The sequence below is a fragment of the Acartia tonsa genome, chromosome 12 (genome assembly GCF_053477335.1).
Source record: "Acartia tonsa isolate MP-2025a chromosome 12, ASM5347733v1, whole genome shotgun sequence".
Taxonomy (NCBI): Eukaryota; Metazoa; Arthropoda; class Copepoda; order Calanoida; family Acartiidae; genus Acartia; species Acartia tonsa.
The window spans coordinates 18,171,982-18,198,518 of record NC_137271.1 but is presented as its reverse complement, the minus strand read 5'-3'; the positions used below and the strand labels follow the sequence as shown (position 1 = coordinate 18,198,518).

The window sequence follows — 26,537 nt, the reverse complement described above, 5'->3', positions numbered from 1 at the left end:
TTATAGAGATGCTTCGCTCATATTATTGAACCTTATTGTAATAGGAATCAGTAATCAAAAAATCAGATCAATCGGATTATTTTATCACATAAAAAATGTTTATTAAAAAAGTAAAAAAATCAACATGTTTAAAATGGACGTATGGACATTCTGGTAACGATTATAAAGTTGCTACGCTTTTAAATCGTACCTAACTACTACAGGAATCGCCATGCAAAGTTTAAAATCGATAGGACAATTCTAACATGCCTAAATTAACGAATAAAAGCTAACTATCTCGAACAGACGGACCGACCCTAATTATAGAAAAAGCCTCGCTGTTAAAAATAGGGTAGTTATGTTTCACCAACTTGAGGATGTATATCAATAAATCAAACATTGTCCTATCCTTTAAGATCCCTTTGTGCTTCCCCTACCAAGGAGGCTATGTGTGTGTGTTTTAGTGTGTACGTACGAATTGTTAGAAGCGAAGCTACTCTATAATTCTAAATGTCCGTCCGTCTGACACGAAGTGGGGGAAACACGATTTTCTCGGCTACTATTCAAGATACACAGCTGAAACTTTTTGCTAAAATTCCTATTTTCAAGGAGCTTAATTAACTAACAAACAACCATAGCGGCCGAACAGCTTTTTACCGGTTTTTTTTTGGCTATTTTTATATTTTTCTCCATATCTTTGGGGTTTTTGGTCCGAAACTTAATTTTTTTTTGAGATAATGATATCAAATTAAATTTTCCGACTTCTAACTGGCTGTCGGGCTACTTTTTGGCTATTTTATGATTTTTCGCCACATCTTTAGCGTTTTTGTTCCTATTTTTAAAATTTTTGTAGATAAGAGTATAAAGGTTATAGATGAAAGGACATGTAGCTTTTTTTTTTACTTATTTTCCATTTTTAGGCGCTTTTGGTCCGATTTTCCGTTTTTGTGATTTTTCTTCAATACCCCATTCTTGATTTTAACAAATGCTCTTTAAATCGCCCTGTTCTAATCTATGATTTTTTTGTGCTTCGCTTCTTATGTATGATATGTTATCTTATGTCATCCTTGTTTTAACAACATTTATTTCTACAATTTAAGATTTTTTTATATATGATAATAAAATTATTGCAGCTACCATTAAATTTTTTATTTAGAATAATTTCTTTTTGAAATTAAAGCCCTTAAAAATTCCTAAAGATATCTTTTCATTACTGCAGTGAAAAAAAAACAGGCGTACAAACAAAATTTAAGAGTAGCCCCACTTACAGAATGTAAAATATCAATTTTTATGAAAAAAAAATTTGATTAAAAAACTACTTTATTTTCCAAATCATATCCAATCATAAAAAATTACAATATTATACATTAGTTAAAAATTATAATCATAATTAACATGACTAATATAGTCATAAAAAAACACAACAACAAAAAGGTTTAAAAGTTTTTAAAAAATATTTCAATACAGATTGTCAATAAATCATTGAACATGGGAAAAATGTGAAACATTTTGCAATACAATTTTTAGTCAAACTAACAGCATTGCTTATATTGCTCAGTCGGTAGAGCATGAGACTCTTAATCTCAGGGTCGTAGGTTCGAGCCTCACGTTGGGCGACCAATCCTTTTAGTGTGTTTCCCACTTAGCTGCAACGGTAAAATTGTTTTAATAAGATGAATACGTTGTTTTTAAAAGTCTAAAAATGTTAGAAAATGCATATCATCATTGTTATAAAGTAGTAAGTTTTTTTTTATCTGAAGCTAATGATCTCGGAAATTGTGGGTCTGCATTTGCTGTACTTTTTATAGAACACAAAAATGTCTTCGGGTGGTTTTAGGCTATTTTCCGCCCACCTAGTTTCAACCAAGTTTCAAAAAACAATTTGTTAGCAGACGAAAAAGGTCATTGAAAAAGGCAAGGAGGTAGTCATCTGTATATTCATATTAGATCTGTTACTGAACCGATTGAATATTTCATTTCAGGACAGCTTCACATAAGTACCGGAGTTGTTTTAAAACAATTTTTTTAAGAATTACGTTTTAGAATGGACTTCGACTTTTTTTCTGCCCTTCATTACCACTTCTAATACATTACAGAGCCCCTAGATGCTAGGGGCGCAATCACTGGTATATAAATAAATTAATATCATTATTTTGAAGAAGTTTTTATTTAATAATATCAGGGGTTTGTTGTTGGTAACTTCATATTTTTTCGCTCGAAAAAGCTTCTTCTTCTTAAAACTTTTAGACATTAAACCTGAAATGTATTATTTTAGATTTTAAATAAAATTTTTAAAGCGATTTTATTATGTATGTGTTTGAGAATAGATATAGAATACGTGGATATTATAAGAGATTCACGCATACCCTGATAAAATGTTTTTCCCAGCTGGCTAATAACACGATAATGTTCATCGCCCCTTTACTTTACCCCTTCAAATGTCTCATTTTCTGTCCAAACACCCGGGGTATTAGATTAATAACACCCATCAGACAACCAACTCTTTGATTGCACGACTTTTGTCTGAGAAGTCCTAACTCTGCATGGTAATAAGTTGTGCCTGTTTTGGGCCAAGGCTTTCCCCCTACTCTAACTATTATTGTCGCAGTAGGAACCATTTTTAACGTCTTTAGTTATGACGTGGTGTTATGTCGAAATTCGAACTTATTCGACAAGCGGATGCGCTACGTGTAGAGCCACGGTCGCGAGTTAAAGGTACTTTAGTTCAGCATAGCAATTCAACTCCCACTCTCTCTCTTTTCTCTTTATCTTTCTTTCTCCCTTTTTATCTCTCTTACCTCTCTCTTACTAAGCGTTCAACAATATTTCTTTCATATTCAACTGCAGTTACACTCCCCTTAAGAAATTAATAGTAAGAGTGGGGGTTATGCCTTGAACCCAAACCAAAGTAGATAAAATAAAATTACTATGACCAGTTACATTCAAACAAATGTCGTGCAATAAAAGAGATGGTTGTCAGGTTCAATTTTCATCCCCTATGAGTTACCGCATAATCATGACAAGAAAATCAAAGATTATTTATTTAACATTTTGAACAAGTTTGCTTTTATAGAGTTCTTTATAAAACCACTCCTAAAGGGACTTAATTAATGGCCATTTTTATCAGTTGCTTTGCTAAGGTCACGGAAATTCAGGATTAAATAAATCATATATAGAGAGGTTTTATGAAAGACTTCATAAAATCAAAGTTGTACAAAATTTAAAATAAATAATCTTTGCTTTTCTTGTCATGATGCGGTAACTCCTAGGGGATGAAAATTGAACTTGAAATTTTAAAATCTAATTTTCTCAAAAAACCCTCGTAAGAATATTTTGAAAATTATGGGATTTAATCTTGATATAAATGTCTAAAACTTTTGTTTTCTTCTTATAGGACAGAAACTGTTTACACTTCAAGAAAGATGTGCTATACAGTATACAGGTACCAAACCCGCCTTTAACTTTAATTTAATTCAGTGGTAATATTGTGAAAAAGCAGATTTAAAAATTATTTCAAAACCTGATTGGTGTTCTTCAAGGGAAGTTCCTTTTCATCTATATTTTCATCATCTCTACGCTTGCTCTGGTATAGAAGTAGGATTAAATAGTGTTAAATACAAGGATGACAACATCCATTAAAGTGAAGCTCTGAAACGGTAGGACCAATGGACATTAACTCTTGTAGAGTGTCAGAACTGAATAATCAGAATATAAATGTATAAAAGTTAAAACAAAATTAAAAGTAAATTTGTTTAAAAACTGCTTACGTACAGGATAATGTTGAAGGACATACATAAACTTTTGGATTGATTATAGAGAAGCTCCGCTTATTGCATTATAATTTGTTGTCATAGAAATCAGTATTCCAAAAATCAGATCAATCGGATAATTTTATCATATAAAAATTTGTTATTAAAAATTTAAAATCAACATGTTTAAAATAGACATTCTGGTAACGATTATAGAGTTGCTACGTTTTTTAAATTGTACCTAACTGTTATAGGAATCATTTAGCAAGTTTTGAAATCGATAGGAGAATTGTAACATGTATAAGTTAACCAAAAGATCTAACCGTTACAGACGTGCGGAGCGACCCTAATTATAGAAATGCTTTGTTTTTAAAATATGGGCAGTAGGAAAAATTTGTAAATAAATACTTATTGTTTTTTTGATTCTGTGATTATGTATTTAAACCCACCTGCTGGAAAATTTTTTCCTCAATGTCAAGTCTCCAGATCAAATTATTCACATCATTTGGATCAGTATTATCTTCATAGCCGAATGGATTCTCAACCCCTGTTTAATAAAATAAATAAAAGCCTTTGTACAATTTGATGGTAGCGAAGCTACTCTATAATTCTAAATGTCCGCCCGTCCGTCCGTCAGACAAGAAGTGATTTTCTCGGCTCCTATTAGAGATACAAGGTTGAAACTTTTTGACAAAATTCCCATTATTAAGGAGCTTAATTAACAATAAAACATCCATAGCGGTCGGACTGCTTTTAAGCAGCCACTTTTCGTTTAACAACTATCAAAGACATAAATATTTTTTTTAAGGTTTTGTAATTTTAAGTTTTTGCATATTCTCTATCTTTATTTTCTTTGCTATCATAACAGATAATCTGCTCAATAAATAATTTTGCCCGTTTGTCTATTTCATAATACATCTATTTTGTGCTTCGCTACTTATGGATGTTGTTATCCTTGTTTTAATATAAAATAAGCATCTATCTAATTATCTAACTTTCATCAAATAACTTGTTAAGCTGATATTAAAGTAGCTGTGTTTAGTTCCCTAGGATAATGGGTATAGATGTCACCGCTTTGGCCTATCTTTTCTATTGACGTCCTTTTAGAGGGAAAGAGAAAGGGAAAGGAGAAATAAGCCCCCCCCTAGAAAAGAGATGGAAAGAGAAAGATAAGGGAGAAATAAACCCCCTAGAAAAGAAATTGGTTAAAGGGTATTTCCTGATGTCAATAGAATAGGTAGACCAAAAGCAGTGACATCTATCCCCATTTTTCTAAAATTATAAATTTTACCTGTATAATCGTGTGTTACTAAAGTACACGGAAAGAAGGTACAGAAGATTTGTTGTATATTTTCTTTACAGATCAACCTAATTAATACATAATTTGTTGTATATTTTCTTTACAGATCAACCTAATTAATACATAATTTGTTGTATATTTTCTTTAAAGATCAACCTAATTAATACATCATTTATTGTATACTTTTTTATTGTATTTCGGCTTTCTGTACACCCTTGGCAAAAACCAGAATTTGATTAAATGGGATATAATATTAAATAGTTGCTTGATGGTATGTAAGTTGCACTAATAGAAATCCTAAATATATGATATTACTTGGATGTTGCACCAAATTTTCATTTAAAACTCACCTCTGGGCAAAAATATCATTACCCCTATTCGGATCTTGGACAAAGTAGCTTCGGAAAAAGTAACTTCAGGACAAAGTAGCTTCAGAACATTTACTTAAGAAAAGTAGCTTCTTAAGAAACATAGTCTCCAATAGTAATAAAGGTCATGGCCGCAGCGCTCGGAACCCTGGCCTGCCTAGCCGCGGGCGCTCGGCCCCTAGCCTATAACCTAACCTAACCTATGTTAGCCTCAGAACATTTATTTAAGAAAAATTTCATCAACTGATAATACATAGGTGGCTTAGAATTTAGTGGATTTTGCAAAAAGATGTTGATAGATTTTTACAATTTTTAATATTTTATACAATTTTTAATAACGTTTTTACAATTTTTTGGTTAGGTTATAGGCTAGGGGGCCGAGCGCCCTCAGCTAGGCAAGCCAGGGGGCCGAGCGCTGCGGCCATGACCTTTATTAACAGTGGAGGCTACTTTCCTTAGGAGGCTACTTTGTCCGGAAGCTACTTTGTCCTGAAGCTACTTTGTCCTGAAGCTACTTTGTCTGAAGCTACTTTGTCCAAGATCCCCCCTTTTCACCTACTTTACCCATTATCCTCCTACTTGATGATTTTATTTGAGGGGGTGGGGGTTGGGGGTGTCCCAACCCCAAGTAAATAGCTTAAAAACATCACAGGACCAGTAGGTATATTCCCTGAAGAGTAGAGCCAATAGGTTCAGGGGTTACTGAGATCTTAAGCTTCAGACAGACAGACATAATTCTACTTTGTATTAAAGATATAGAAGTTACCTTGTTTTGAAGGTGTATGATCTATATTCTTCTCTGTCCTTGATTTCCTTGATTCCCAATATCTGTTTCCAAACATGAAACTTGGTGAAATATACTACCTAATAAAGATAATTATTAGTACTAAATAATACCAATAGCATATAATTGTGTCAATAATATTTAAACAAGTGACTAAAAGAAAAAGGTTGTGAATGTCACTCCCCCCTCCCTTTTTAAAATTTTATGGTTATTTTATTTTGGTGGTATTATCTGCTGGGAAATTCTCCTCCAAAATAACCTTAAATCTTTCTAGGACCTATGAGAAACTTTTTTTCATATTGGTTCAGTAGGTAGCATGATCATTAAGTACAAACAGACATAATTACAGACTATTAAACATCTTGTTAATTAAATGTAAGGGTTAGGATTGGAAAACCCTTTTTCATCAGTTTAAAACAGATTTATATATTACCTCTAATGTAACACTTATAATCCAAAGAGAAACTGCAATGGCAAGGTTTCTACCAAATGAGTGATCATTTGCATCGTTGTAAAGTCCAGGTACAATGAAAGGAAGAGTACACAGTAGTAAATTCTCACAGAATACCAACACAAAAAACAGGGCTTTGCTTAATATATTGTATTTTGGGTAATGATGTCGGGATGATTGATCTGAATGGATATCCTGGAATAAGAATGTTGAAGATACACAGCTGATGAAGATCAATATTGGTCTATTAAATCTCTTCCAATCTATTCCATCAATTATTCTGTCTGTTTTCTTCTTACTTCTGGTCTCTACCGTTACTTTGATAACAAGGCACAGAACTGTGTGGATGCCAAGAAATAAACCATATTTAATCCATCCACTTCCATCCATCAACATCAAGTTCCACAAAGAAAAAAGTCTTGCTATAGTTTGGCAAAGGGAACTTGGAAGTAATACAGTTAATGCCTTCATTTTACTGCCAAACTTCAAGCCTGGTTTTCTCAGTCTCAACATACTGTTACCACAACTAATTGACCACACAGCAAAGAAAATCTTTCCACAACTAATGGCCATATATCCAGGTTTGTATGAATTAAAGGATATAATATTTGCCATCCCCTGCAACCCTTTCAAACCAAACTCAGACCATCCAAGTTCTGGCATACAAGAAAAGAATGGTAGAAGTGTCCAGAGCATAACTACAAGCTGTAATGTGCTTTCTACTGAACTCTCGATAAACTTTGTCCCCCTCCAAATGTTGTCTGACTTGTATTTTCCTAGTTTGAATTCTATTGGATTTTTTGATAACAAATAATCATATTGATTTGGAAGTACGATGAATATTGGCCAGAAAAGTTTTGAAAATATTTTCATCAACATATAGAATATAAGTTGCTTTTTCATATAGGGAACCATTGTTTCTAGATCCACGCATCTTTTCTTTTCATCCTCAGTAACGTCCATATCTTTATCTATCCACTCTTTCAATCTAGCATACTCCTGTAAATCTTTAGTTATAATACCTACTCTCACAGCAATCCAAGTTGGAGTGCTCAGGAAACAGCCAGTGATATACACAATAAGATTTACTAACAGAATACACATAAAAATTTGACTGGCATGTTCATGTTGTCTGTTTATGGTATCTTCGTTGGATAGAAGGCAGTCAAAGTTTATTGTCTCATTCTCATTCATAAGTTCGCTGACATTAAATGATCTGAGGGAATACATCAAATTTATATCCGAGTTCTGAGAATGAACAACAATTAGTTTTTAATATGAATTCAGATTTATCGAAGTGTACCTATTAAGTCCAGTACAAGAATTGACAGAAGTATCATAACAATTAAGATGATGTTACAGTTAAAATAAATCAAATTTTAAATAAGTAGAGATAGTAATTATCTTAGTCTTTCCTAAAAAGGTTGTATTCTTATAGCCCGCCCCCCCCATTTTTTAATTTAAATTTAGAAATTTAAGAACAAGTTCCAGGTAAAGCTACCTTATTAATATATATTAAACTTTTTGTCATTCCTGGTCCATAGCCCAAGGTAGTATAGATAAAAGAAGTGGGTTCACAATTATTGAAAGGCACATTTTGATCTTTTCTTGATTTTTTTTTATCCAATCAAGAAAACCAGACTTGCTATCTTTTTCTTTATTGATTTTTCTCACATTCCATAGTTGTAACTCTTCTTTTTTTAAGCACAACCTTGTGCATTCCAACAAATCTTCTAGATCTTCTAGATGAACTATTTTTTCATACTTCATAATTATGTTAGCTGACACTTGATCATTGTTTTGGTTTGCAATATCCAGGAGAGTTTTGTACACAATATTTTGTTGTTGCTTTGAAGTGTGGAGAATTCTGTATACATCTGAGTTGGTAATCAATTTATTTGTATACTCATCCAGCTTCAGAAAAAAATACTCTAACACCTGATGGTTCCTGTATTTTGTAGCCATGCATAGATGGGAGGCAAGATAACTAATCAGTACTTCTTTTGATTTTGGTGGCCGTTCGCCAACTGTTGGGATTTTCGTTGTGTCCAAATTGTTGATGTAATTTTCTAAATAAGATAAAAGGTAATTAAATGTAATATTTTATCCCATCACAGAATGCAATACAAATTTAGATATTTGAATTGTGTATTTCAAAGATAATGCTGTGCTCATAGACTTTAAAGGGTATGTGGGGTGAAGGCAGTAATTTTTTAGGTCAAATTTTGACAAACTTCTCTAGGTCCCCCTCTTAGGACCTGGTAAATTTTAACAAAAGCTTTCTAATGGTCTTAATTTATATTACCCCTTTAAAAAATCAACCTGCCTTACCCCATACACTATTTGTTATTGCTTTTCCTTGTACAATATGTTGTACAAATGAAACTTATGATCAGTCTATGTGTAACTTCCATTACCTGTGTTTTCATTACAATTGCAATGTAGTTAATGCAAATATTCAAAATAAAAGACATCTATAATACAAAGTAGAACGATGTCTGTCCGTCTGTCCGTCTCTCTGTCCGTCTGAAGCTTAAGATCTCGGTAACCGCTGAACCGATTGGGCTCTACTCTTCAGGGTATATACCTATTGGTCCTGCGGTGGTTTTAAGCTATTTTCTTGGGGGGTGGGACACCCCCAACCCCCCCAAAAACCAAAAAATCCCCCCCCATTTTTTTTTTTTTTTTTTTTTTTTTTACAAATTTTACCTACGAATTTTATGAATTTTACGAATTTTACGAAATTTACGAATTTTACAAAATTTACGAATTTTACGAATTTTGCGAATTTAATCGCAAAATGTTTTCCTGCTGGGTAGGTGCGAAAATTTGTGATCCGTTCTGCTGGGTAAGTAATAGATGTAAATTATTAAGATGTAATTATACCTCTTGGGGCAAAGCCCCTAGAGGCTAGGGGCGAAGCCACTAGTAACAAATAAGGTATTATCCTCTTAGAAATATTTTTTTACAATTTTAAAAACTTTTATTCCCCCCCAACAGAACTATGAACTCTGGCCGCGGCGCTCGGCACCCTTGCCTGCCTAGCCGAAGTGCTTGGCCCCCTAGCCTGCCTAGCCGTGGGCGCTCGGCTCCCTAGCCTATAACCTAACCTATTTGTTCTCTGCCAAAGTCATAGTTCTGTCGGGAGGGGTGGTTATATAAATATTCAAAATTGAAAAAAATATTTGCCTATTTACCTGGATCAACAATATCATCAGGGCTGGAACCATAGAACAACAAAATTTCCACACATTCTGATTGAACTTTGCGGTAAGAAGCACAATATAGTGCACTGTGCTCTAAAAATAATTAGAAAAAATATACATTACTCAGAAATTTTTTAATAAGAAAATCCTGACCGTCACATGGTACCAGCAAACTTGGCAGGGTTTCCAAGAAAGGAGAAAATATATTTTTCTTTAACAAAGCATTTCTTAGGGTCAAAATACTAGAATGTACGTTTGTAATACAATGTTATATAAAATTTAGGTATTTAGGTCGATTTTCAGATTCTAGGTTTAATCCTTCAGGCCCAGGCCTCAACCAAACTTTAAATGGTTTCCTTAAGTGCAATTTTTTACTTATAAATATCTCATGTCTGTTGCTTCCACTGAAAAATGTTTATAAAAATACTATTGAAACTAAATTCACATAAATTTGAGAAAGACAAAAAAATGACTTGGGCATGAAAGGAAACCTGCAAGAAAAACACTGCTTCAACTGCTAAAAGACTGAAACAAAAGACCAAACATCCCAAATTTGAAGCCTTTAGCTTCAATTCCCAAAAAGTTATAGGCATTTTTTTATTTTGAAAACTTTCTAGAACTCATGGTAGACATTTCAAAAATGAATTACGTCAGATTTTCTTATTTTGGTTAAACACCACGGTAATCTCATTGTTCACAGAGGTTAAACCAAATTTTTTTTAGAGATTTTACTATAAAAATGTGTGTTTTTATGAAAATGGAAAACTTTTAAAATTTTCATCTACCTAAAATAAAATTTCTCATTGCCTATTACTTTTTTATTGTTATTGAAGCTGATGGCTTCAGATTATGATCATCATATGATATGTTTACATTAGGGTTGGGCCGAATACTTTTTTGGCCGGATACCGGATACCGGATATCCGGCTGATTTCAAATGCCGGATATCCGGTAACCGGCCGGATATCCGACCAACGCCGGATAACCGGCAAATATCCGGTTATCCGGCCAAATTACCGGATATCCGGCCAAATCAACAGATATTAAAGTAGTAAAAAAAAATTTCTTCAGAAATCTTATATAAATTTACATAAACATAAAGTTAAACTTATTCAGAAAAAATGTTCTTCTAGCTTCAATAATAAGAAAATTATAGCCATTTAAGATTTTAAAAAGCAGAGATTTTTGGTGTAAAGTATAAAAAATTATAGAGCCGGATATCCGGCCGGATATTGAAAATGGCCGGATATCCGGCCACACCGGATATCCGGCCCAAACCTAGTTTACATACAGTGACTTATTGAGTCATATATAAACTTATGGAGAAAAAAATTTATTAATGTCATGAAATTAATAAAATAGCACACAAAGCCTGCAAATTTTTTTCGTACACCCTAATTAATTTCAAGGGTCATTATAAAATTTAAATCACACCCCTCTTAGCTGCATAAAGGTCTGGATTGGAGACTAACTGTTAAGGTTAAATTTATTATAAGATAGAATTTTTATATAAAAGCTTTACAATGCAGAATTTGAAGAAATAAAACTTTGTATTGTTGTACCTCCTTTATTTTTATCCTCCAGGGGAGCTCCAAATTTTACAAGAAAGCTGACCACTGAAGGATGGTTATTCTCTGCTGCAGCCATCAATGCAGTATCTCCTGTGTAATAAGGTATGCATTAGTATAAATGTTTTGTTGAAAAAAAAACTCCCCATATGACAGAAACATGAATGTATATTTTGAAACTTAAAATGTACTTTTATTTTATCATCACTCAGATATAAACAAGGATGACAACATCCATAAGTAGCGAAGCACCAAAAAATCATGAATAAGTGAACGATTAAAAAAATGAAGAATAGATTTTTTGGATAAAAATCACGAAACCTTTCTCACAAACATGGGGAAATATGTAACATCTAAAAAGCTACCTGTTCTTTCATCTTTGAACATAAAAAAACTTTAGAACAACAATGAATTCAATTTTAATACTGTTATGCTTATGGTATAGTTTTATGTATGTTGAAAAACTTGCATATTTTCCAACCCCATGCAAGAAAGCATTAATTTTTAGCTATAGAAGCAACAAGAATGACAACTTCCAGAAAAACGAAGCTTAGGACAAACAAACATTTGCCCAGTTCAAAAAAAAAAATTTTAGAGGTCGACCAATTTATTCTGTAGGTCAACCTAAACAAGTACAACTAACAAATGCCTTTATAAAATCGGTCAACCTAAAGCTTCTTTAGGTCAACCTAAAATTTCCAAAGGTCGACCTTAGTCTTTTGTGAACTAGGCTAACTCTTTTAGAGTGTAAGAACTGAATAAGCAAAATACCTCACTGGTACCTAACCTTTATGGACAGAGAGATGGACCAATGCTAATCATAGAAAAGCTTCACCTATAATATTAACCCTATCCTAGCCCACTCCATCCCTACGTTCATCCGTTTGTATTTAAGACTTATGCGCTCCTTACTAAGTTCTGACACTGTATAAGAGTTTTTTGTCTTGCCATCTGATTTTAGCATTTTGTTATTATTGATGTAATCCTTGTTAAAAGCGAAGCTTTTCTATAATTAGGGTAGGTCCGTCCGTCCGTCCGTAACGGAAAGCTTTTTTCGTTAATTTAGGCATGTTAGAATTGTCCTATCGATTTCAAACTTTGCATGGTGATTCCTTTAGTAGTTAGGTAAGATTTAGAAAGCGTAGCAACTCTATAATCATTACCAGAATGTCCGTACGTCCATTTTAAACATGTCGATTTTTTTACTTTTTAAACAACAAATTTTCATGTGATCTAATCATCCGATTAATCTGATTTTTAGTATATTAATTCCTGGGACAACAAAGTACAATGTTATAAGCGAAGCAACTCTATAATCAAGTCCTAAAAATGTAAGTATGTCCATAAACATTATCCTGTATCCAGCAGTTTTTTTAACAAATTTACTTATAATTTTGATCCGACTCTTATACATTTATATTCTGATTATTCAGTTCTGACACTATACAAATGTTAATGTCCGTTTGTCCTACCATTTCAGTGCTTCGCTTTTATTTTAATTTACCTATAAATACTACTAAATATTAAAGCTTACCATCATGACATCTTTCACTAATATCTGCCCCAGCCTCCTTTAATAGATATTGTACCACAGGGAGGTGTCCGTTGTATGAGGCAGTTATCAATGCTGTAACCCCTTTTTAAAAGCGAAGCTTTTCTATAATTAGGGTCGGTCCGTCCGTCCGTCCGTACGTCCGTACGTCCGTCCGTCCGTCCGTACGTCCGTACGTCCGTACGTCCGTACGTCCGTAACGGATAGCTTTTTTCGTTAATTTAGACATGTTAGAATTGTCCTATCGATTTCAAATTTTGCATGGTGATTCCTTTAGTAGTTAGGTACGATTTAGAAAGCGTAGCAACTCTATAATCATTACCAAAATGTCCGTACGTCCATTTTAAACATGTTGATTTTTTAACTTTTTTAAATAGCTTTTTTTGTTAATTTAGGCATGTTATAATTGTCCTATCGATTTAAAATTTTGCATGGTGATTCCTGTAATAGTTAGGTACGATTTAGAAAGCGTAGCAACTCTATAATCATTACCAAAATGTCCGTACGTCCATTTTAAACATGTTTATTTTTTTACTTTTTTAAATAGCTTTTTTCGTTAATTTAGGCATGTTATAATTGTCCTATCGATTTCAAATTTTGCATGGTGATTCCTGTAATAGTTAGGTACGAGTTAGAAAGCGTAGCAACTCTATAATCATTACCAGAATGTCCGTACGTCCATTTTAAACATGTTGATTTTTTTTACATTTTTAACAACAAATTTGTATGTGACCTAATTATCTGATTGGTCTGATTTTTGGTATACTGATTCCTAGGATAACAAAGTACAATATTAAAAGCGAAGCAACTCTATAATCAAGTCCTAAAAATGTAAGTATGTCCATAATCATTGTCCTGTATCAAGCAGTTTTTCAACAAATTTACTTACAATTTTGCTTTGATTCTTATACATTCGCATTCTGATTATTATACAAGTCTTAATGTCCGTTTGTCCTTCCATTTCAGAGCTTCGCTTTTATGGATGTTGTCATCCTTGTTCTAAATTAAATTATTTCATCATAAAATTTTACTTGTGTATAACATAGCAGTTTGAACAAAACATCTGATGATAAATGTCTAACATTTCAAAGTTTTATTGATATAAAACCATGGTGAAACTAAACTTTTAAAATCGATATTTGATATAAACATAACCCTAGTATATTCACAAAAAAAACATTTAATCTGATTGTCATATACCTAGTTTGCTTCGTAGTCTTTAAAGTTTATTAAAATATTTAAAATTATCGTTTTTATATTTTATATTTTTCTATATTTTTCAATGTATTAAAATCTATAAAAAAAAGAAAACTAAGGAGAAGTGTTGCTAACATCAGTCCCTCACCAAATTTGAAAAATATTGAAACTAATTAATCAAAGGGTTTTAATAAAGAAATTCGACCATTTATAGCCGACTTTTTTATTGGGAAGAAATCAAAACAATACAGCCTTTCATACCAAAATTTGTACAGTTTATTCCTAATAGCAGGTCTGCATTGTTCTTCCAGCCTGATTATCACTCTATGTTTCTCTTTTCTTTCTATCCATCAATATTTGATTAGTAAACATAACTATATATAGTTAGAACTAAATATCTAAACTTACCATCATTACTCCTTTCACTTATGTCGGCCCCAGCCTCCTTCAAAAGATATTGTACTACAGGGAGGTTTCCTGCTCCTGCAGCTAATAACAGTGCTGTATAACCTGAATTAATATTTATCTATCAACCAGTTATGTTAAGAAAGTATATGTTTTACCTTTCTATCTACATATTAATGTATCTATCTATAATACATAGTAGCTTGATGTCAATCTGTCCATCCATCCGTCTGAAGCTTAAAATCTTGGTAACTACAGAACCAATTGGATTCAAGTCCTCATGGAATATATCTACTGGTCCTGTTGTGGTTTTAAGCTATTTTGTCGGGGGGTGTGACATCTCCAACCCCTACAGAAAACAAAATAACACCCTATTTTTTTACTTAACTAATTTATTTTATTTTTTTAAAATTACCTCTTGGGGCAAAGCCCTAAGAGAATGGGGGCGAAACCGCTAGTCTATCCTTATTTGATAAGTTAACATATCTAAGGTTACAACTAAATAAAAATACATAACTTCCTTGCTTCTTTCACCAACATCTGCCCCAGCCTCCTTCAAAAGATATTGTACCACAGGGAGTTTTCCATTCAATGAGGCAGTTAACAGGGCTGTATAACCTGAATAAAAATAATCATTAACATTTATTTACTAAGTATATTTGCAATAACTTTTATTTAATGAAATCTTCCAATTTTTAACATTTACAAAACGGCCTGCTTTTTTGCATCAAGATCCATGACAGATCTATATAGGAAATAAACGTCTATATATGAGCTCGAATCTTCCAATAGTAGATAGTTTAATTTAATACTCATAGTGCTTCAATAATTTATAATAAACTCTCATTGACCAGAAAAATAAGACCCATTATTTTACTCTATGAAGAATAAATTCATTTTTTTCATTCCATGTTGCAATTTGAATTATATTAAAGTATTAAATTTCTATTTATAAAATAGAAAATTTGAATTTATAAAATAGTAAATCAAAGAAAACTTGCTTTAAACATAATTTGATACTAGCGATGCGTCTGTAATATGTTCAGATATTAAACTAAAATTTAAGATTTAACTAAACATTTTAACCCTTTCAGGACGATAATTAGAAAAAATATTAGGATCCCAAAATATTTTTAAAAAACAGAGGCAAAATTATAAATTTTTAATCAAAATGATGAAATAAAAAAAAGACAAAAGAAAAGAGAAGTGAGAGAGAGGGACATTTAATCTTTAAAAAATTATGAAAAAATAAAACTAAAGTCTTAGTAATCTTTATGTGTAGTATCTTAATATTTAGAGAGAGAAAGAGAGACAAGGAGAGATAGAGAGAGAGAAAGAGATTAATATTCAGGGTTAAGACAACGAAAGAAAAAAGGTTAATATTCAGGGATAAGACAATATAATATAATTTTTTAGGTGGTGCCTGCACCACCCATTCACTAGTGGTTTAATATTTATCTATCAATCATGTCATTAATGTATGTGTTATACTAATCTATCAACCTACTAATGTATCTATCTTAAATTTGAGTATTAAACATATATCTAAGTTTACAGTTAAACAATAAAACTTACCTTCTTTGCTTTTTTCATTAATATCTGCCCCAGCCTCCTTTAAAAGATATTGTACCACAGGGAGGTTTCCGTTATATGAGGCAACTAACAATGCTGTTTCACCTGAAAATAATCATACACATTTACAACTGTGTTTTAATGTTTATCTTTCTATCAATTTTGTTATCCTTTGTTATCTTTCTTGTATATATGACTGCCTAGCCCTTCACATAGCATCTGTAGTAAAGGGGGATGTAAAAGCTATTATATATCAAGACACCTGAAGGAGATTAGAGCACCTTTCCCTTTCCACCTTGCATCACCTCCAGTAGCCTCCAACATGTCCTGCTACACCCCAAGTCACCTGGAATCCGCCCATTATAGTACATTTGTAGTTGTCACTCTAGGCACAATCCCTCTTTATTATCAGCATACACCCATTGCCTTCAGGGACATAGAGTGCAGGTCTGCAGCCCTGAGCCGGATCTTTAAATCATTTTAGTGGTGAGCTAGATCGGGGTGATCCAGATAGGGTGGCTCACCTTGATATGGCTCACCACTAAATGATTTAAAGAACCAGCTCAGTACTACTTATATATATGATTTTGTTTTGCCTAACTTTCTATATAATAATGTATATCACTTACTTTTTCTTCATCCATATTTGATTAGTAAACATATCTATCTATCTATCCATCTACATACCTAAGTATATTTCTAACTATATTGATAATAATAGATACAACTGAATAATAAAACTAACCATATTTATTTTTTGCACTCATATCCACACCAGCCTTCTTAAATAGATGTTGTATCACAGAGACATTTCCTGTTGCTGAGGCAACTAACAATGCTGTATTACCTGAAAATCATTAATCATTAAAGGGACTGTGAACGAGAAAATTTCTCATCAGATTATCAAGTCTTAACATCATAACATTCATATAATCTCAAAGATAGGGCAACTGGGGCTCTCGTTTCCTTAAAAAACGGCTTTTTCCAATGATTTTTACTAAATCCAAGATTGAAAGAAATTTTTTCCAAGTATATAAATGTGCAATTAATTGTCTTTTTATCCATCTATAAATTAAACTAAACTTGTTGACATAGTTCTCTATTTTTCCTAATGGTTAACATAATCCTTGCCTTTAACCGATTTATAGTTACTTAAAAATTAATGAAATAAGCAATATTTTTTATTTAATATTAAATACAATAACAAAGCTAAAAACAGGTTATTCATTAGTAACCAAGTAACTTCAGTTGGCCCATCTCTCGCCCACTTTTGATTACAAATTTAAAAATAATAAAGGTGCAATATTTCTTTATAAACAGTGTAATCTAAATATTCTAAGTGGGTTATTTATTTTCCGACACAATAAAAAAGGATATTATTAATTTAAATAACTTCTGAGATTCAACCCTTTGTAGACAGTTATCAATAACATGTATTTAAAATAGATCTTTATGTCCTAATTACTATGTTATTAAAACATAAATTGGCAATTTTATGTCATATAATGAATCATTAACAGTTAGTAAATGATATATGACAAGTTAAATATCCCTAGAAACACTATAATAAACAAAAAAGTTCAGATTTTCCTTGTTTTTTTTTCATTTTTCCCTCCCATAATGCCACAAAATTAAGTCATAAATCCTTGATATTCTTATTAATAGGAAGTTTTTGGTTGATCACTATAGTGAAAGGTGCTTAGAAAATGTTAAGATTTGATAATCAGATGAGAAATTTTTACATTCACACTCCCTTTAACATTTGATATTTATCTGCTTATCATTTATGCTACTTATCTATCAATCATTATTTCTGTCTGTCTGTCATTTTATCTATCATTCTCTCTATGTATCTATCTACTTTTATTATAACTAGCGGTTTCGCCCCTAGCCTCTAGGGGCTTTGCCCCAAGAGGTGATAAAAAAAAATTATGGCGAAAATCAAAAGGACCTTGGAAATCTCCTTAAAAAAAAAAAAAAAAAAAAAAAAAAATGGGGGGGGGGGGTTTTTGGTTTTTGGGGGGGTTGGGGGTGTCCCACCCCCCAAGAAAATAGCTTAAAACCACCACAGGACCAATAGGTAGATACCCTGAAGAGTAGAATCCGATCGGTTCAGTGGTTACCGAGATCTTAAGGGACAGACAGACAGACGGACAGACAGACATCGTTCTACTTTGTATTATAGATATACCTATAGAAACTATTAAATAACAAGGATGACAACATCCATAAAAGCAAAGCTTTTATAGTGTCATAACTGAATAATTTGAATATAAATGTAAAATTGTAAGTAAATTTGTTGAAAAACTGCTACAGGATAATGTTATGGACATTCTTACATTTTTAGGACTTGATTATAGAGTTGCTTCGCTTATAACATTATACTTTGTTGTCCCAGGAATCAACATACCAAATATCAGATCAATCAGATGATTAGATCACATAGAAATTTGTTGCTAAAAAAGTAAAAAAAATCAACAGGTTTAAAATGGACGTACGGACATTCTTGTAATGATTATAGAGTTGCTACGCTTTCTAAATCTTATTTAACTACTAAAGGAATCACTATGCAAAGTTTGAAATCGATAGGACAATTCTAACATGCCTAAATTAACGAAACTATCTATCTGTGACGGTCGGACGTACGGACGGACGGACCGACCCTAATTATAGAAAAGCTTCGCTTTTAATAGAACTTACCATCTTTATTTCTTACACTAATATCTGCCCCAGCTTCCTCTATGAGATGTTGGACCACAGAGACATTTCCTATTTTTGAGGCTACTGCTACTAACAATGCTGTATTACCTAAAAATAATCATAATCATTATACTGTTTTTAATCTAATTTTGAATAGTATATCAACAAGGATGACAACATCCATAAAAGCGAAGCACTGAAACGGTAGGACAAACGGACATTAACACTTGTATAGTGTCTAAACTGATTTCAGAATATAAAAGTATAAGAGTCGAAGCAAAATTGTAAGTAATTTTGTTGAAAAACTTCTTGATACAGGATAATGTTTATTGAGTTTATGGACATACTTACATTTTTAGGATTTGATTATAGAGTTGCTTCGCTTAAAATATTGTTCTTTGTTGTCCCAGGAATCAATATACCAAAAATCAGATCAAACGGATAATTAGATCACATAATAATTTGCTGTTAAAAAATTAGAAAATCAACATGTTTAAAATGGACGTACGGACATTCTGATAATGATTATAGAGTTGCTACGCATTCTAAATCGTACCTAACTCCTACAGGAATCATCATGCAAAGTTGAAATCGATAGGATAATTCTAACATGCCTAAATTAACGAATAAAAGCTATCTATCTCGGACGGACGGTCGGACGTACGGACGAACGGACCGACCCTTATTATAGAAAAGCTTCGCTTTTAAAAATATACTCTGACATCTTTAGAATCGTACTGCAGAGCTAAAAATAGGAATTGTAGTCCACTTTGATTTTCATTAGGATTTTAAAGTGTATTTTTACTAGGTATACATTAATAACATTTTGCTACATATTGATGTTCTTTCCTTTTTGGTTAAAATTCCCAGCTTTTAGAGTGTTTTGCTTCATAAATATTGTACTCTAGTATAGAGAAAAATAGGTCTTTTGATTTCATCAAATGATTAAACTCGTAGAAATTTAATTCTTGACAATATCAATGAAGTAACATAAACATGTTACATTATCTTTTACCCATTTAAGACACTTAAAATTCGGCTAAAATTATGTAAAATGTAAATATCATTATATCATATACAAATATGAAATAAAATAAGGTTATTCAAATTTTTTTTAAAAATATTTTTAAGATATAAATATCTTCTATGTATGTATTTTTCATTCTTTTAGGTAATTTAAATCAAATAAAATTATAGAATTCCAGTTTTGTTATTTGTTAACTCTAAATAATCATAATTTGTATGTTAATTCATACATATATCCTAAATCTTTAACTTTTAATTAATTTTTTAAATCATCAAATGAGCTATTTTTTACCATTATAATGTTTTAATTACATTATGAAGAAAAATGCTTTGTAAGCAAGAATTTAACCAAAACAACATCCATAAAAGCGAAGCTCTGAAACGGTAATACAAACAGACATTAATACTTGTATAATGTCAGAACCGAATTATAATCAGAATGTAAATGTATAAGAGTCAAAGCAAAATTGTAAGTATATTTGTTAGAAAACTGCTTGATACAGGATAATGTTTATGGACATACTTACATTTTTAGGAGTTGATTATAGAGTTGCTTCCCTTATAATATTGTACTTTGTTGTCCCAGGAATCAGTATACCAAAAATTAGACCAATCGAATAATTAGGTCACATACAAATTCGTTGTTAAAAATGTAAAAAAATCAACATGTTTAAAATGGACGTACGGACATTCTGGTAATGATTATAGAGTTGCTACGCTTCCTAACTCGTACCTAACTTCTACAGGAAGTTTGAAATCGACAGGACAATTCTAACATGCCTAAATTAACCAAAAAAGCTATCCGTTACGAACGGACGGACGAACGGACGGACCGACCCTAATTATAGAAAAGCTTCGCTTTTAATAAACTTTAAAATCCCCTTGTTATTTGGGGGCCTATTCTTATATATTTTGTGTCAGCAGAATCATGTGTCAGAGAATATTTTAGATATACCTTTCAAACACAGTTTAACATTTGTGAATAATATTTATCTGTTACTCAGGATCCTATCTATCTATCTTTATTCTGTCTGTACGTCTATCTATCTATCATTCTCTCTATTTATCACCATTATTATTTCTTTCACTAACATCTGCCCCAGCCTCCTTCCATAGATATTGTATCACAGGGAGGTCCCCTTGAGATGAAGCAGCTAACAGTGCTGTATCCCCTGAAAATAATTAACATTTGAGATCTAATATTTAGCTTTAAATAATAGTTATTTCTTGCATTGTTTCATAAACAGCTTTCCATGGATATAAAATGTACAAAGTTAAAACCAGTGTTTTTAGCCCCAAGATATCAAAGGCACAGCCTTAAAAACTGGTTTTAGTCTTATGAATGTACATTTTTATATTTGTAGAAAACTGTATATAATACGATTCTAGACATACTTTTTTCTTGTGGATGAGAAACAGTTGTAATCCACCGGATATAAATCAGTATTTGAATGAATTTGAAAAAAAACTTCATTTGTTCTTATGTATGTTTTTTGCCTATCTATCTATCTACTAATCTATCAATCTTTTTTATATCCATCAATAATTGATAAGTACATAATTACAAGTACAATTGAATAATAAAACCTACCATAATTATTTTTTTCATTAATTACTGCCCCAGCATCCTCTAAAAGATACCGTATCACCGGGAGGTTTCCCATATATGAGGCAACTAACAATGCTGTTTCACCTGAAAATAATTATAATTATTTACATTTGTTTTTTAATATTTATTTATCAAACAATTTTTTTAACTTTTTTTCTTTCTTGTGTATTTATGTATTTTTTGTGTCTAACTATCTATCTACTAATCTATATGTCTTTTTTGTATGTAAAAATCAATCAATCTATTTATATATCTATATCTATAATACAAAGTAGCTTGATGTCTGTCTGTCTGTCCGTCCGTCTGAAGCTTAAGATCTCGGTAACCACTAAACCGATTGGATTCTACTCTTCATGGTATATACCTATCGGTCCTGTGGTGGTTTTAAGCTATTTTCTCGGGGGGTGGGACACCTTCAACCCCCCAAAAAATGAAAATTTCCCACTCCCATTTTTTTTGCAGAAGATTTCCTTGGTCCCTTTTTTTGCAGAAGATTTCCTTGGTCCTTTTTTCTTTTCTTCTAAAGATTTTTCTGGTCCTTTTACGAATTTCACCTTAATTTTTTTTTTAACACCTCTTGGGGCAAAGCCCCTATAGGCTAGGGGCGAAGCCGCTAGTTTATTATAATATACCTAAAGACACAATTGAATAATAAAACTAACCAACATTATTTCTTTCACTAATTTGCACACCAGCCTTCTTCACAAGATATTGTACCACAGAGAGGTTTCCATCAAATGAGGCTAATAACAGTGCTGTATAACCTGAATATCATCATAATAAAAAACATTTGTGTTTTAATATTTATCCATCATCAAATTTTGTTATCCTTCATTCTTTCTGATGTATATAATTTACTTATTTACGTCTAATATATCTATATTTCGTTCTATTCAACAATATTTTTTGATTAGTAACATAAGGAAAAAGGATAAGAGGATGAATACTCACCCCTTTTTCATGGTAAAATACTACTTCCCCATCCCTAAATTTAGAAGCAGACGAAAATCAAAAACCGCCCAGGGCTTTTTGTAAGTCAATCATAAATAATAATGTGAATAAAAAGAAAAGCGATATTTAGCAAACAGCCGTGGGCGGTCAGAATCAGGTGAATGTTCATTATGAAAAGGATTCATCTTTTATGAACAAATTTTTTAAAATAAAAATAAAATTCTATGTAATTTTTAATTAAAACATTAAAACGAAAATATCTAATCTAATATTCTTGCCCTAAATATGGAAATAGTAAAAAGTAAAAAAATATTTTTTTAAAATAATTTTTAATCCTCCCATTTGAAAAGTAGTGGAATAGCAATAAATTTTAGCGCGGCAACAGCGCTGAGTAGGCCTCTAGGCCCACTGCCTATTTTCGTCTTCTAGTTGCTTCGATTCCTCTCTTTTATTTTTTTCTTTATGATTAGTAAATATGTGTTCATAAAGCTAGAACTAAATAATAATTCATACCATCATTATCTCTTTCAGTAATATCTGCTCCAGCCTCCAATAGATACTGCAGCACACGTATTTGCCCTCCTCTACAGGCAGCTAACAATGCTGTTATACCTGAAAATAATTATAATTAACATTTTGTTACAATGTGTATTATTTAATCTCTTCTTTATCTTTTCTTCTACTTTACAAACCCTTCTACTACCATCATTAAATTAAAAGCATAGAGGGGACAAGAGCTATATGCAACTTTCTTTACAAGGCAAAGACCCAATTTTGTTTTCTGTCTTTGATATCAGTTGATAGCTGATAAAGTCAAACTTTCTGATGATAAAATTAACTTAATGAAGTTATAAAACAGACATTGACATTGACATTGACTGCCACTTTAACCCTTCAGTGAAAAACTAACTATAGCTTCATTGAGAAAGCAAAGTTAAATTCAATTCATTATCTTCTGCTAGCTAAGTGTCCGTTTTACTACAGCAAAGTTGTCTGGATTATACATCTACACTTTTATTCTAATGGCTAAAACTGTACAGGCCTTTTATTGTACATTAACCCTCCACTTTTTTATGTTGGGAGAGGGGGGGGGGTATCAATTGCTAACTTGTCTTGAGAGAGAAGCTTAGACTACTGATACAAGAAAGACATATATTCTGTTGCTGTTATATCAGTATTTAAATCTTTTCTATTTCTCTTTTTATCTATTTAACTATCTATCTATATCTATCTTTCTATAAAATTATCTATAATACATCTAAAAGTGATAAAAACCCTATAATTTTAGTAACCAAATAATTTTCAAAATTATGTTGAATTGCACTCTTCCCCTCATCTACATATAAAAAGAATATTTTCTAGATCCCTTTTCAAGGTTCTTTAATATATATACAATTATAAGATTAAAACCTTTGGCATCGCAGGGCTGAAAATTTGGTTTTAATCTCATAATTGTACACTTTTTTATTCGTAAAAACTGGATATTATATGATGCTAGACATACTTTTTATATGGATGCGAACCTGTTCTAATCCATCAGTTTTGAATGAATACGAGAATAGTTATTTCTCGTATCGTATTATAAACGGCTTTCCGCGGATATAGAATGTACAATTATAAGATTAAAACTAGTTTTTTTAGCCCTGTGGTGCCGAAGGCACCAGCTAAAAAAACTGGTTTTAATCTTATGATTGTACATTTCTATATTCGTAGAAAACTGGATATAATACGATGCTAGACATAGTTTTTTCGTATGGATGAGAACCGGTTCCTATCCACCGGATTCGAATGAATACGAGAAAATATCTTTACCTCTCTCATCCTTACATTTGATGAGATTAGGATCTTGTCCCAAAAGGTCAGCAACTGTCTCTAACTCCCCCTTCCCACATAAGTGGAGAAACAACTCTGTGGCCTTACTGGTAACCATTTCCTTAGAAAAAAATGATATTACTTCATATTTGTTTTTACTAGTAACTTTTTATTTAGAAAATAATTAATTTATATCTATCCCTTACTGTTAACGTCCATTTAAAAAAAAAACATATTTCTATTTACTAGAAAAGTACAAAATATCAGGGAGTAAGGGAGGGGACAATGGATCGAATATTCAATTTTTAAGGAGTCTCAAGACTTTGGGGACTGGCTTAAAGGGAATGTGCAGGAATACAGCAGATTCTTACTGATTTTGGGGACTTGCGCATCAATGCCCCGCTAACTAGCTGAGCTAGTTTAGAATATGCAGACAGAAAAGTTTGTTATTTATCGCTGGTTTTAACAAATATTTTTTCCCAAGAAAATGTCTTTTCATGTATGGAAACTCTACTGTGATATTTATGTATTAAATAATCTAAGAAACGCTTGAATTTGGGGTCAATTATAAATATATCAGACGGGTTGAGGTAGTTCTAAACAAGATTTTTCTAGTGATTAATTACAGAATGTTTACTACATTGTGATGTGTTGATAATTTAATTTTGTTCTAAATTAGGTTACCATGATCCCTTTCCATTTTTGGTAAAAATTTCTTGATAAATCTGGTTTGTATTGCTTTTCAACGAACCCTCTTAAATTGAATTAATTGCCCATTGTCCCCTCCCTTACTCCCTGACAAAATATGCTTATATTATTTAAGGTCTTTATGAATTTGAAAGCAAATAAGCCAATAGATGCTTTTTGAGGGCCTTAAGGTGAGGAAATTAACCCACCTCACTTTCAATTTTAGTTTTGAAAGAAAAAGTTACAAGAATTTGGGAGGGGGGGGGGGTGGTAGTACCCTCGCTTAAAATAATTAATTCACAGGAAAAGTTACACCGTACATGATAACTATATCAGTTCAGAGGTTATTGTGATCCTTTGATACAGACAAACAGAGATCCTGTTACTGTTAATTAAGGATGAAAAAATCATTCTAAACACAAACTCATTCAAAGGAGGAGAGGGTAACGGTGTGTTTCACCCCAAAACTTTTTGAAATATATTATGTTTAACACCCTGTCCATAAAAAAATCATTCCCATGTTAAGGGTGACACAGACCCGCGACCGTGGCTCAACACGTAGCGCATCCGCTCGTCGTCGGGAAGGTGTTAGGTTCGAATCTCGGTCCGACACCGCGTCATAACTAAAGACGTTAAAAATGGTTCCCACTGCTACTATGTCAGATGCGCGACGTAAATAGTTAGAGTGGGGGGAATGCTTTGGCCCGAAACAGGCGCAACTCGTTACCATGCACAGTTAGGACTTCTCAGACAAAGGTCGTGCATCACAGAGAGTTGGTTGTCTGTTAATCTACTGTATTACGGGTATGAGGTGAAGGACCAAGAGTCTGGCCTTGAGTTGACAAGTTGACTGTTCAGTCCAGGTGCAACTCACCCATACGACATTAGCATAAGGGTGACACAGGCACAGTTCTGGGTGTACCTATAGCATGTCCATACTGGCCTACCATTGGTCAATTAAAATGTGCACTGGCCTGCCATTGGTAATTAGTCTGTGTAATGGTCTATTATTGGTTATTTTTTTATAGGCACTATAAAGAGCTTCAGAGATGTAACATTTTTTTCACTCATCATTTTAACCCTTTAAATGAAAATTGTCCCTTCCCAATTATAGAATGTTTATCCCTAAAACATATCATTGCAACCCTCCCCTCCTCAACCTTAAGGGGTTATGTAATATGAATCCTATAATATTTAAACATACAAATACATTTACCTGGAAAATTTCAGAGAAAACCAAAGCAAATAGAATCTAAAATTATGATTACATTTTTCTACCTGGAAAGTTTCACAGATGACCAAAATAAAAAGAATTAAATCAACAATAGTAGCTAATTCATAAAAAAATCAAAACAAACAATTGTAATAATTATACAATTTTTCACTTTGATCACAGAATATACAACAATGTAATTTCAATTTTATTTTAAGATTTGATAAACAAAAGAAATCTTTGATAACAATTTGTTTGTAGCAGCAAAGTTGATCCAGAACTTAATTCTGTATGCTCAATCAGTCTAATTCTTAGTGCGGTCAGGCTAAGAAATTATTTATTTAAAAAATATTTGAGTAACAACAAAACCCGTCAGCTATCTTTATGTAATTTAAAGTACCTAATGAT

At 32.2% G+C, this 26,537-nt stretch overlaps 2 protein-coding genes across 3 annotated transcripts; both read right to left on the bottom strand.

The window, feature by feature from the left end:
• Positions 1-1,281: 1,281 nt before the first annotated feature.
• On the bottom strand, positions 1,282-7,999 carry LOC145333830 (uncharacterized). Of its 2 annotated transcripts, none has more exons than XM_080179085.1 (6): positions 6,614-7,995; positions 6,163-6,260; positions 5,020-5,096; positions 4,178-4,275; positions 3,500-3,562; positions 1,282-2,235 (listed from the first exon to the last, which is right to left on the bottom strand). In XM_080179085.1, exons 1-6 carry the CDS (start codon positions 7,859-7,861, stop codon positions 2,230-2,232), a joined length of 1,590 nt encoding a protein of 529 aa, XP_080035211.1. In that variant the 5' UTR covers positions 7,862-7,995; the 3' UTR covers positions 1,282-2,229. The 2 variants fall into 2 exon arrangements, with proteins under 2 accessions (XP_080035211.1, XP_080035210.1); XM_080179084.1 differs by lacking the exon at positions 1,282-2,235 and adding an exon at positions 2,338-2,836 and having other exon boundaries at positions 6,614-7,999.
• A 109-nt stretch (positions 8,000-8,108) lies between these two features.
• On the bottom strand, positions 8,109-26,233 carry LOC145334684 (uncharacterized). The gene is made up of 14 exons (XM_080180250.1): positions 26,133-26,233; positions 24,230-24,350; positions 22,931-23,029; positions 22,129-22,230; positions 21,449-21,550; positions 20,928-21,029; positions 18,832-18,939; positions 16,877-16,978; positions 16,135-16,236; positions 15,078-15,177; positions 14,563-14,666; positions 11,400-11,498; positions 9,829-9,930; positions 8,109-8,700 (listed from the first exon to the last, which is right to left on the bottom strand). The coding sequence occupies exons 2-14, from the start codon at positions 24,345-24,347 to the stop codon at positions 8,159-8,161; spliced, it is 1,782 nt and encodes a 593-aa protein (XP_080036376.1). The 5' UTR covers positions 24,348-24,350; positions 26,133-26,233; the 3' UTR covers positions 8,109-8,158.
• Positions 26,234-26,537: the final 304 nt, after the last annotated feature.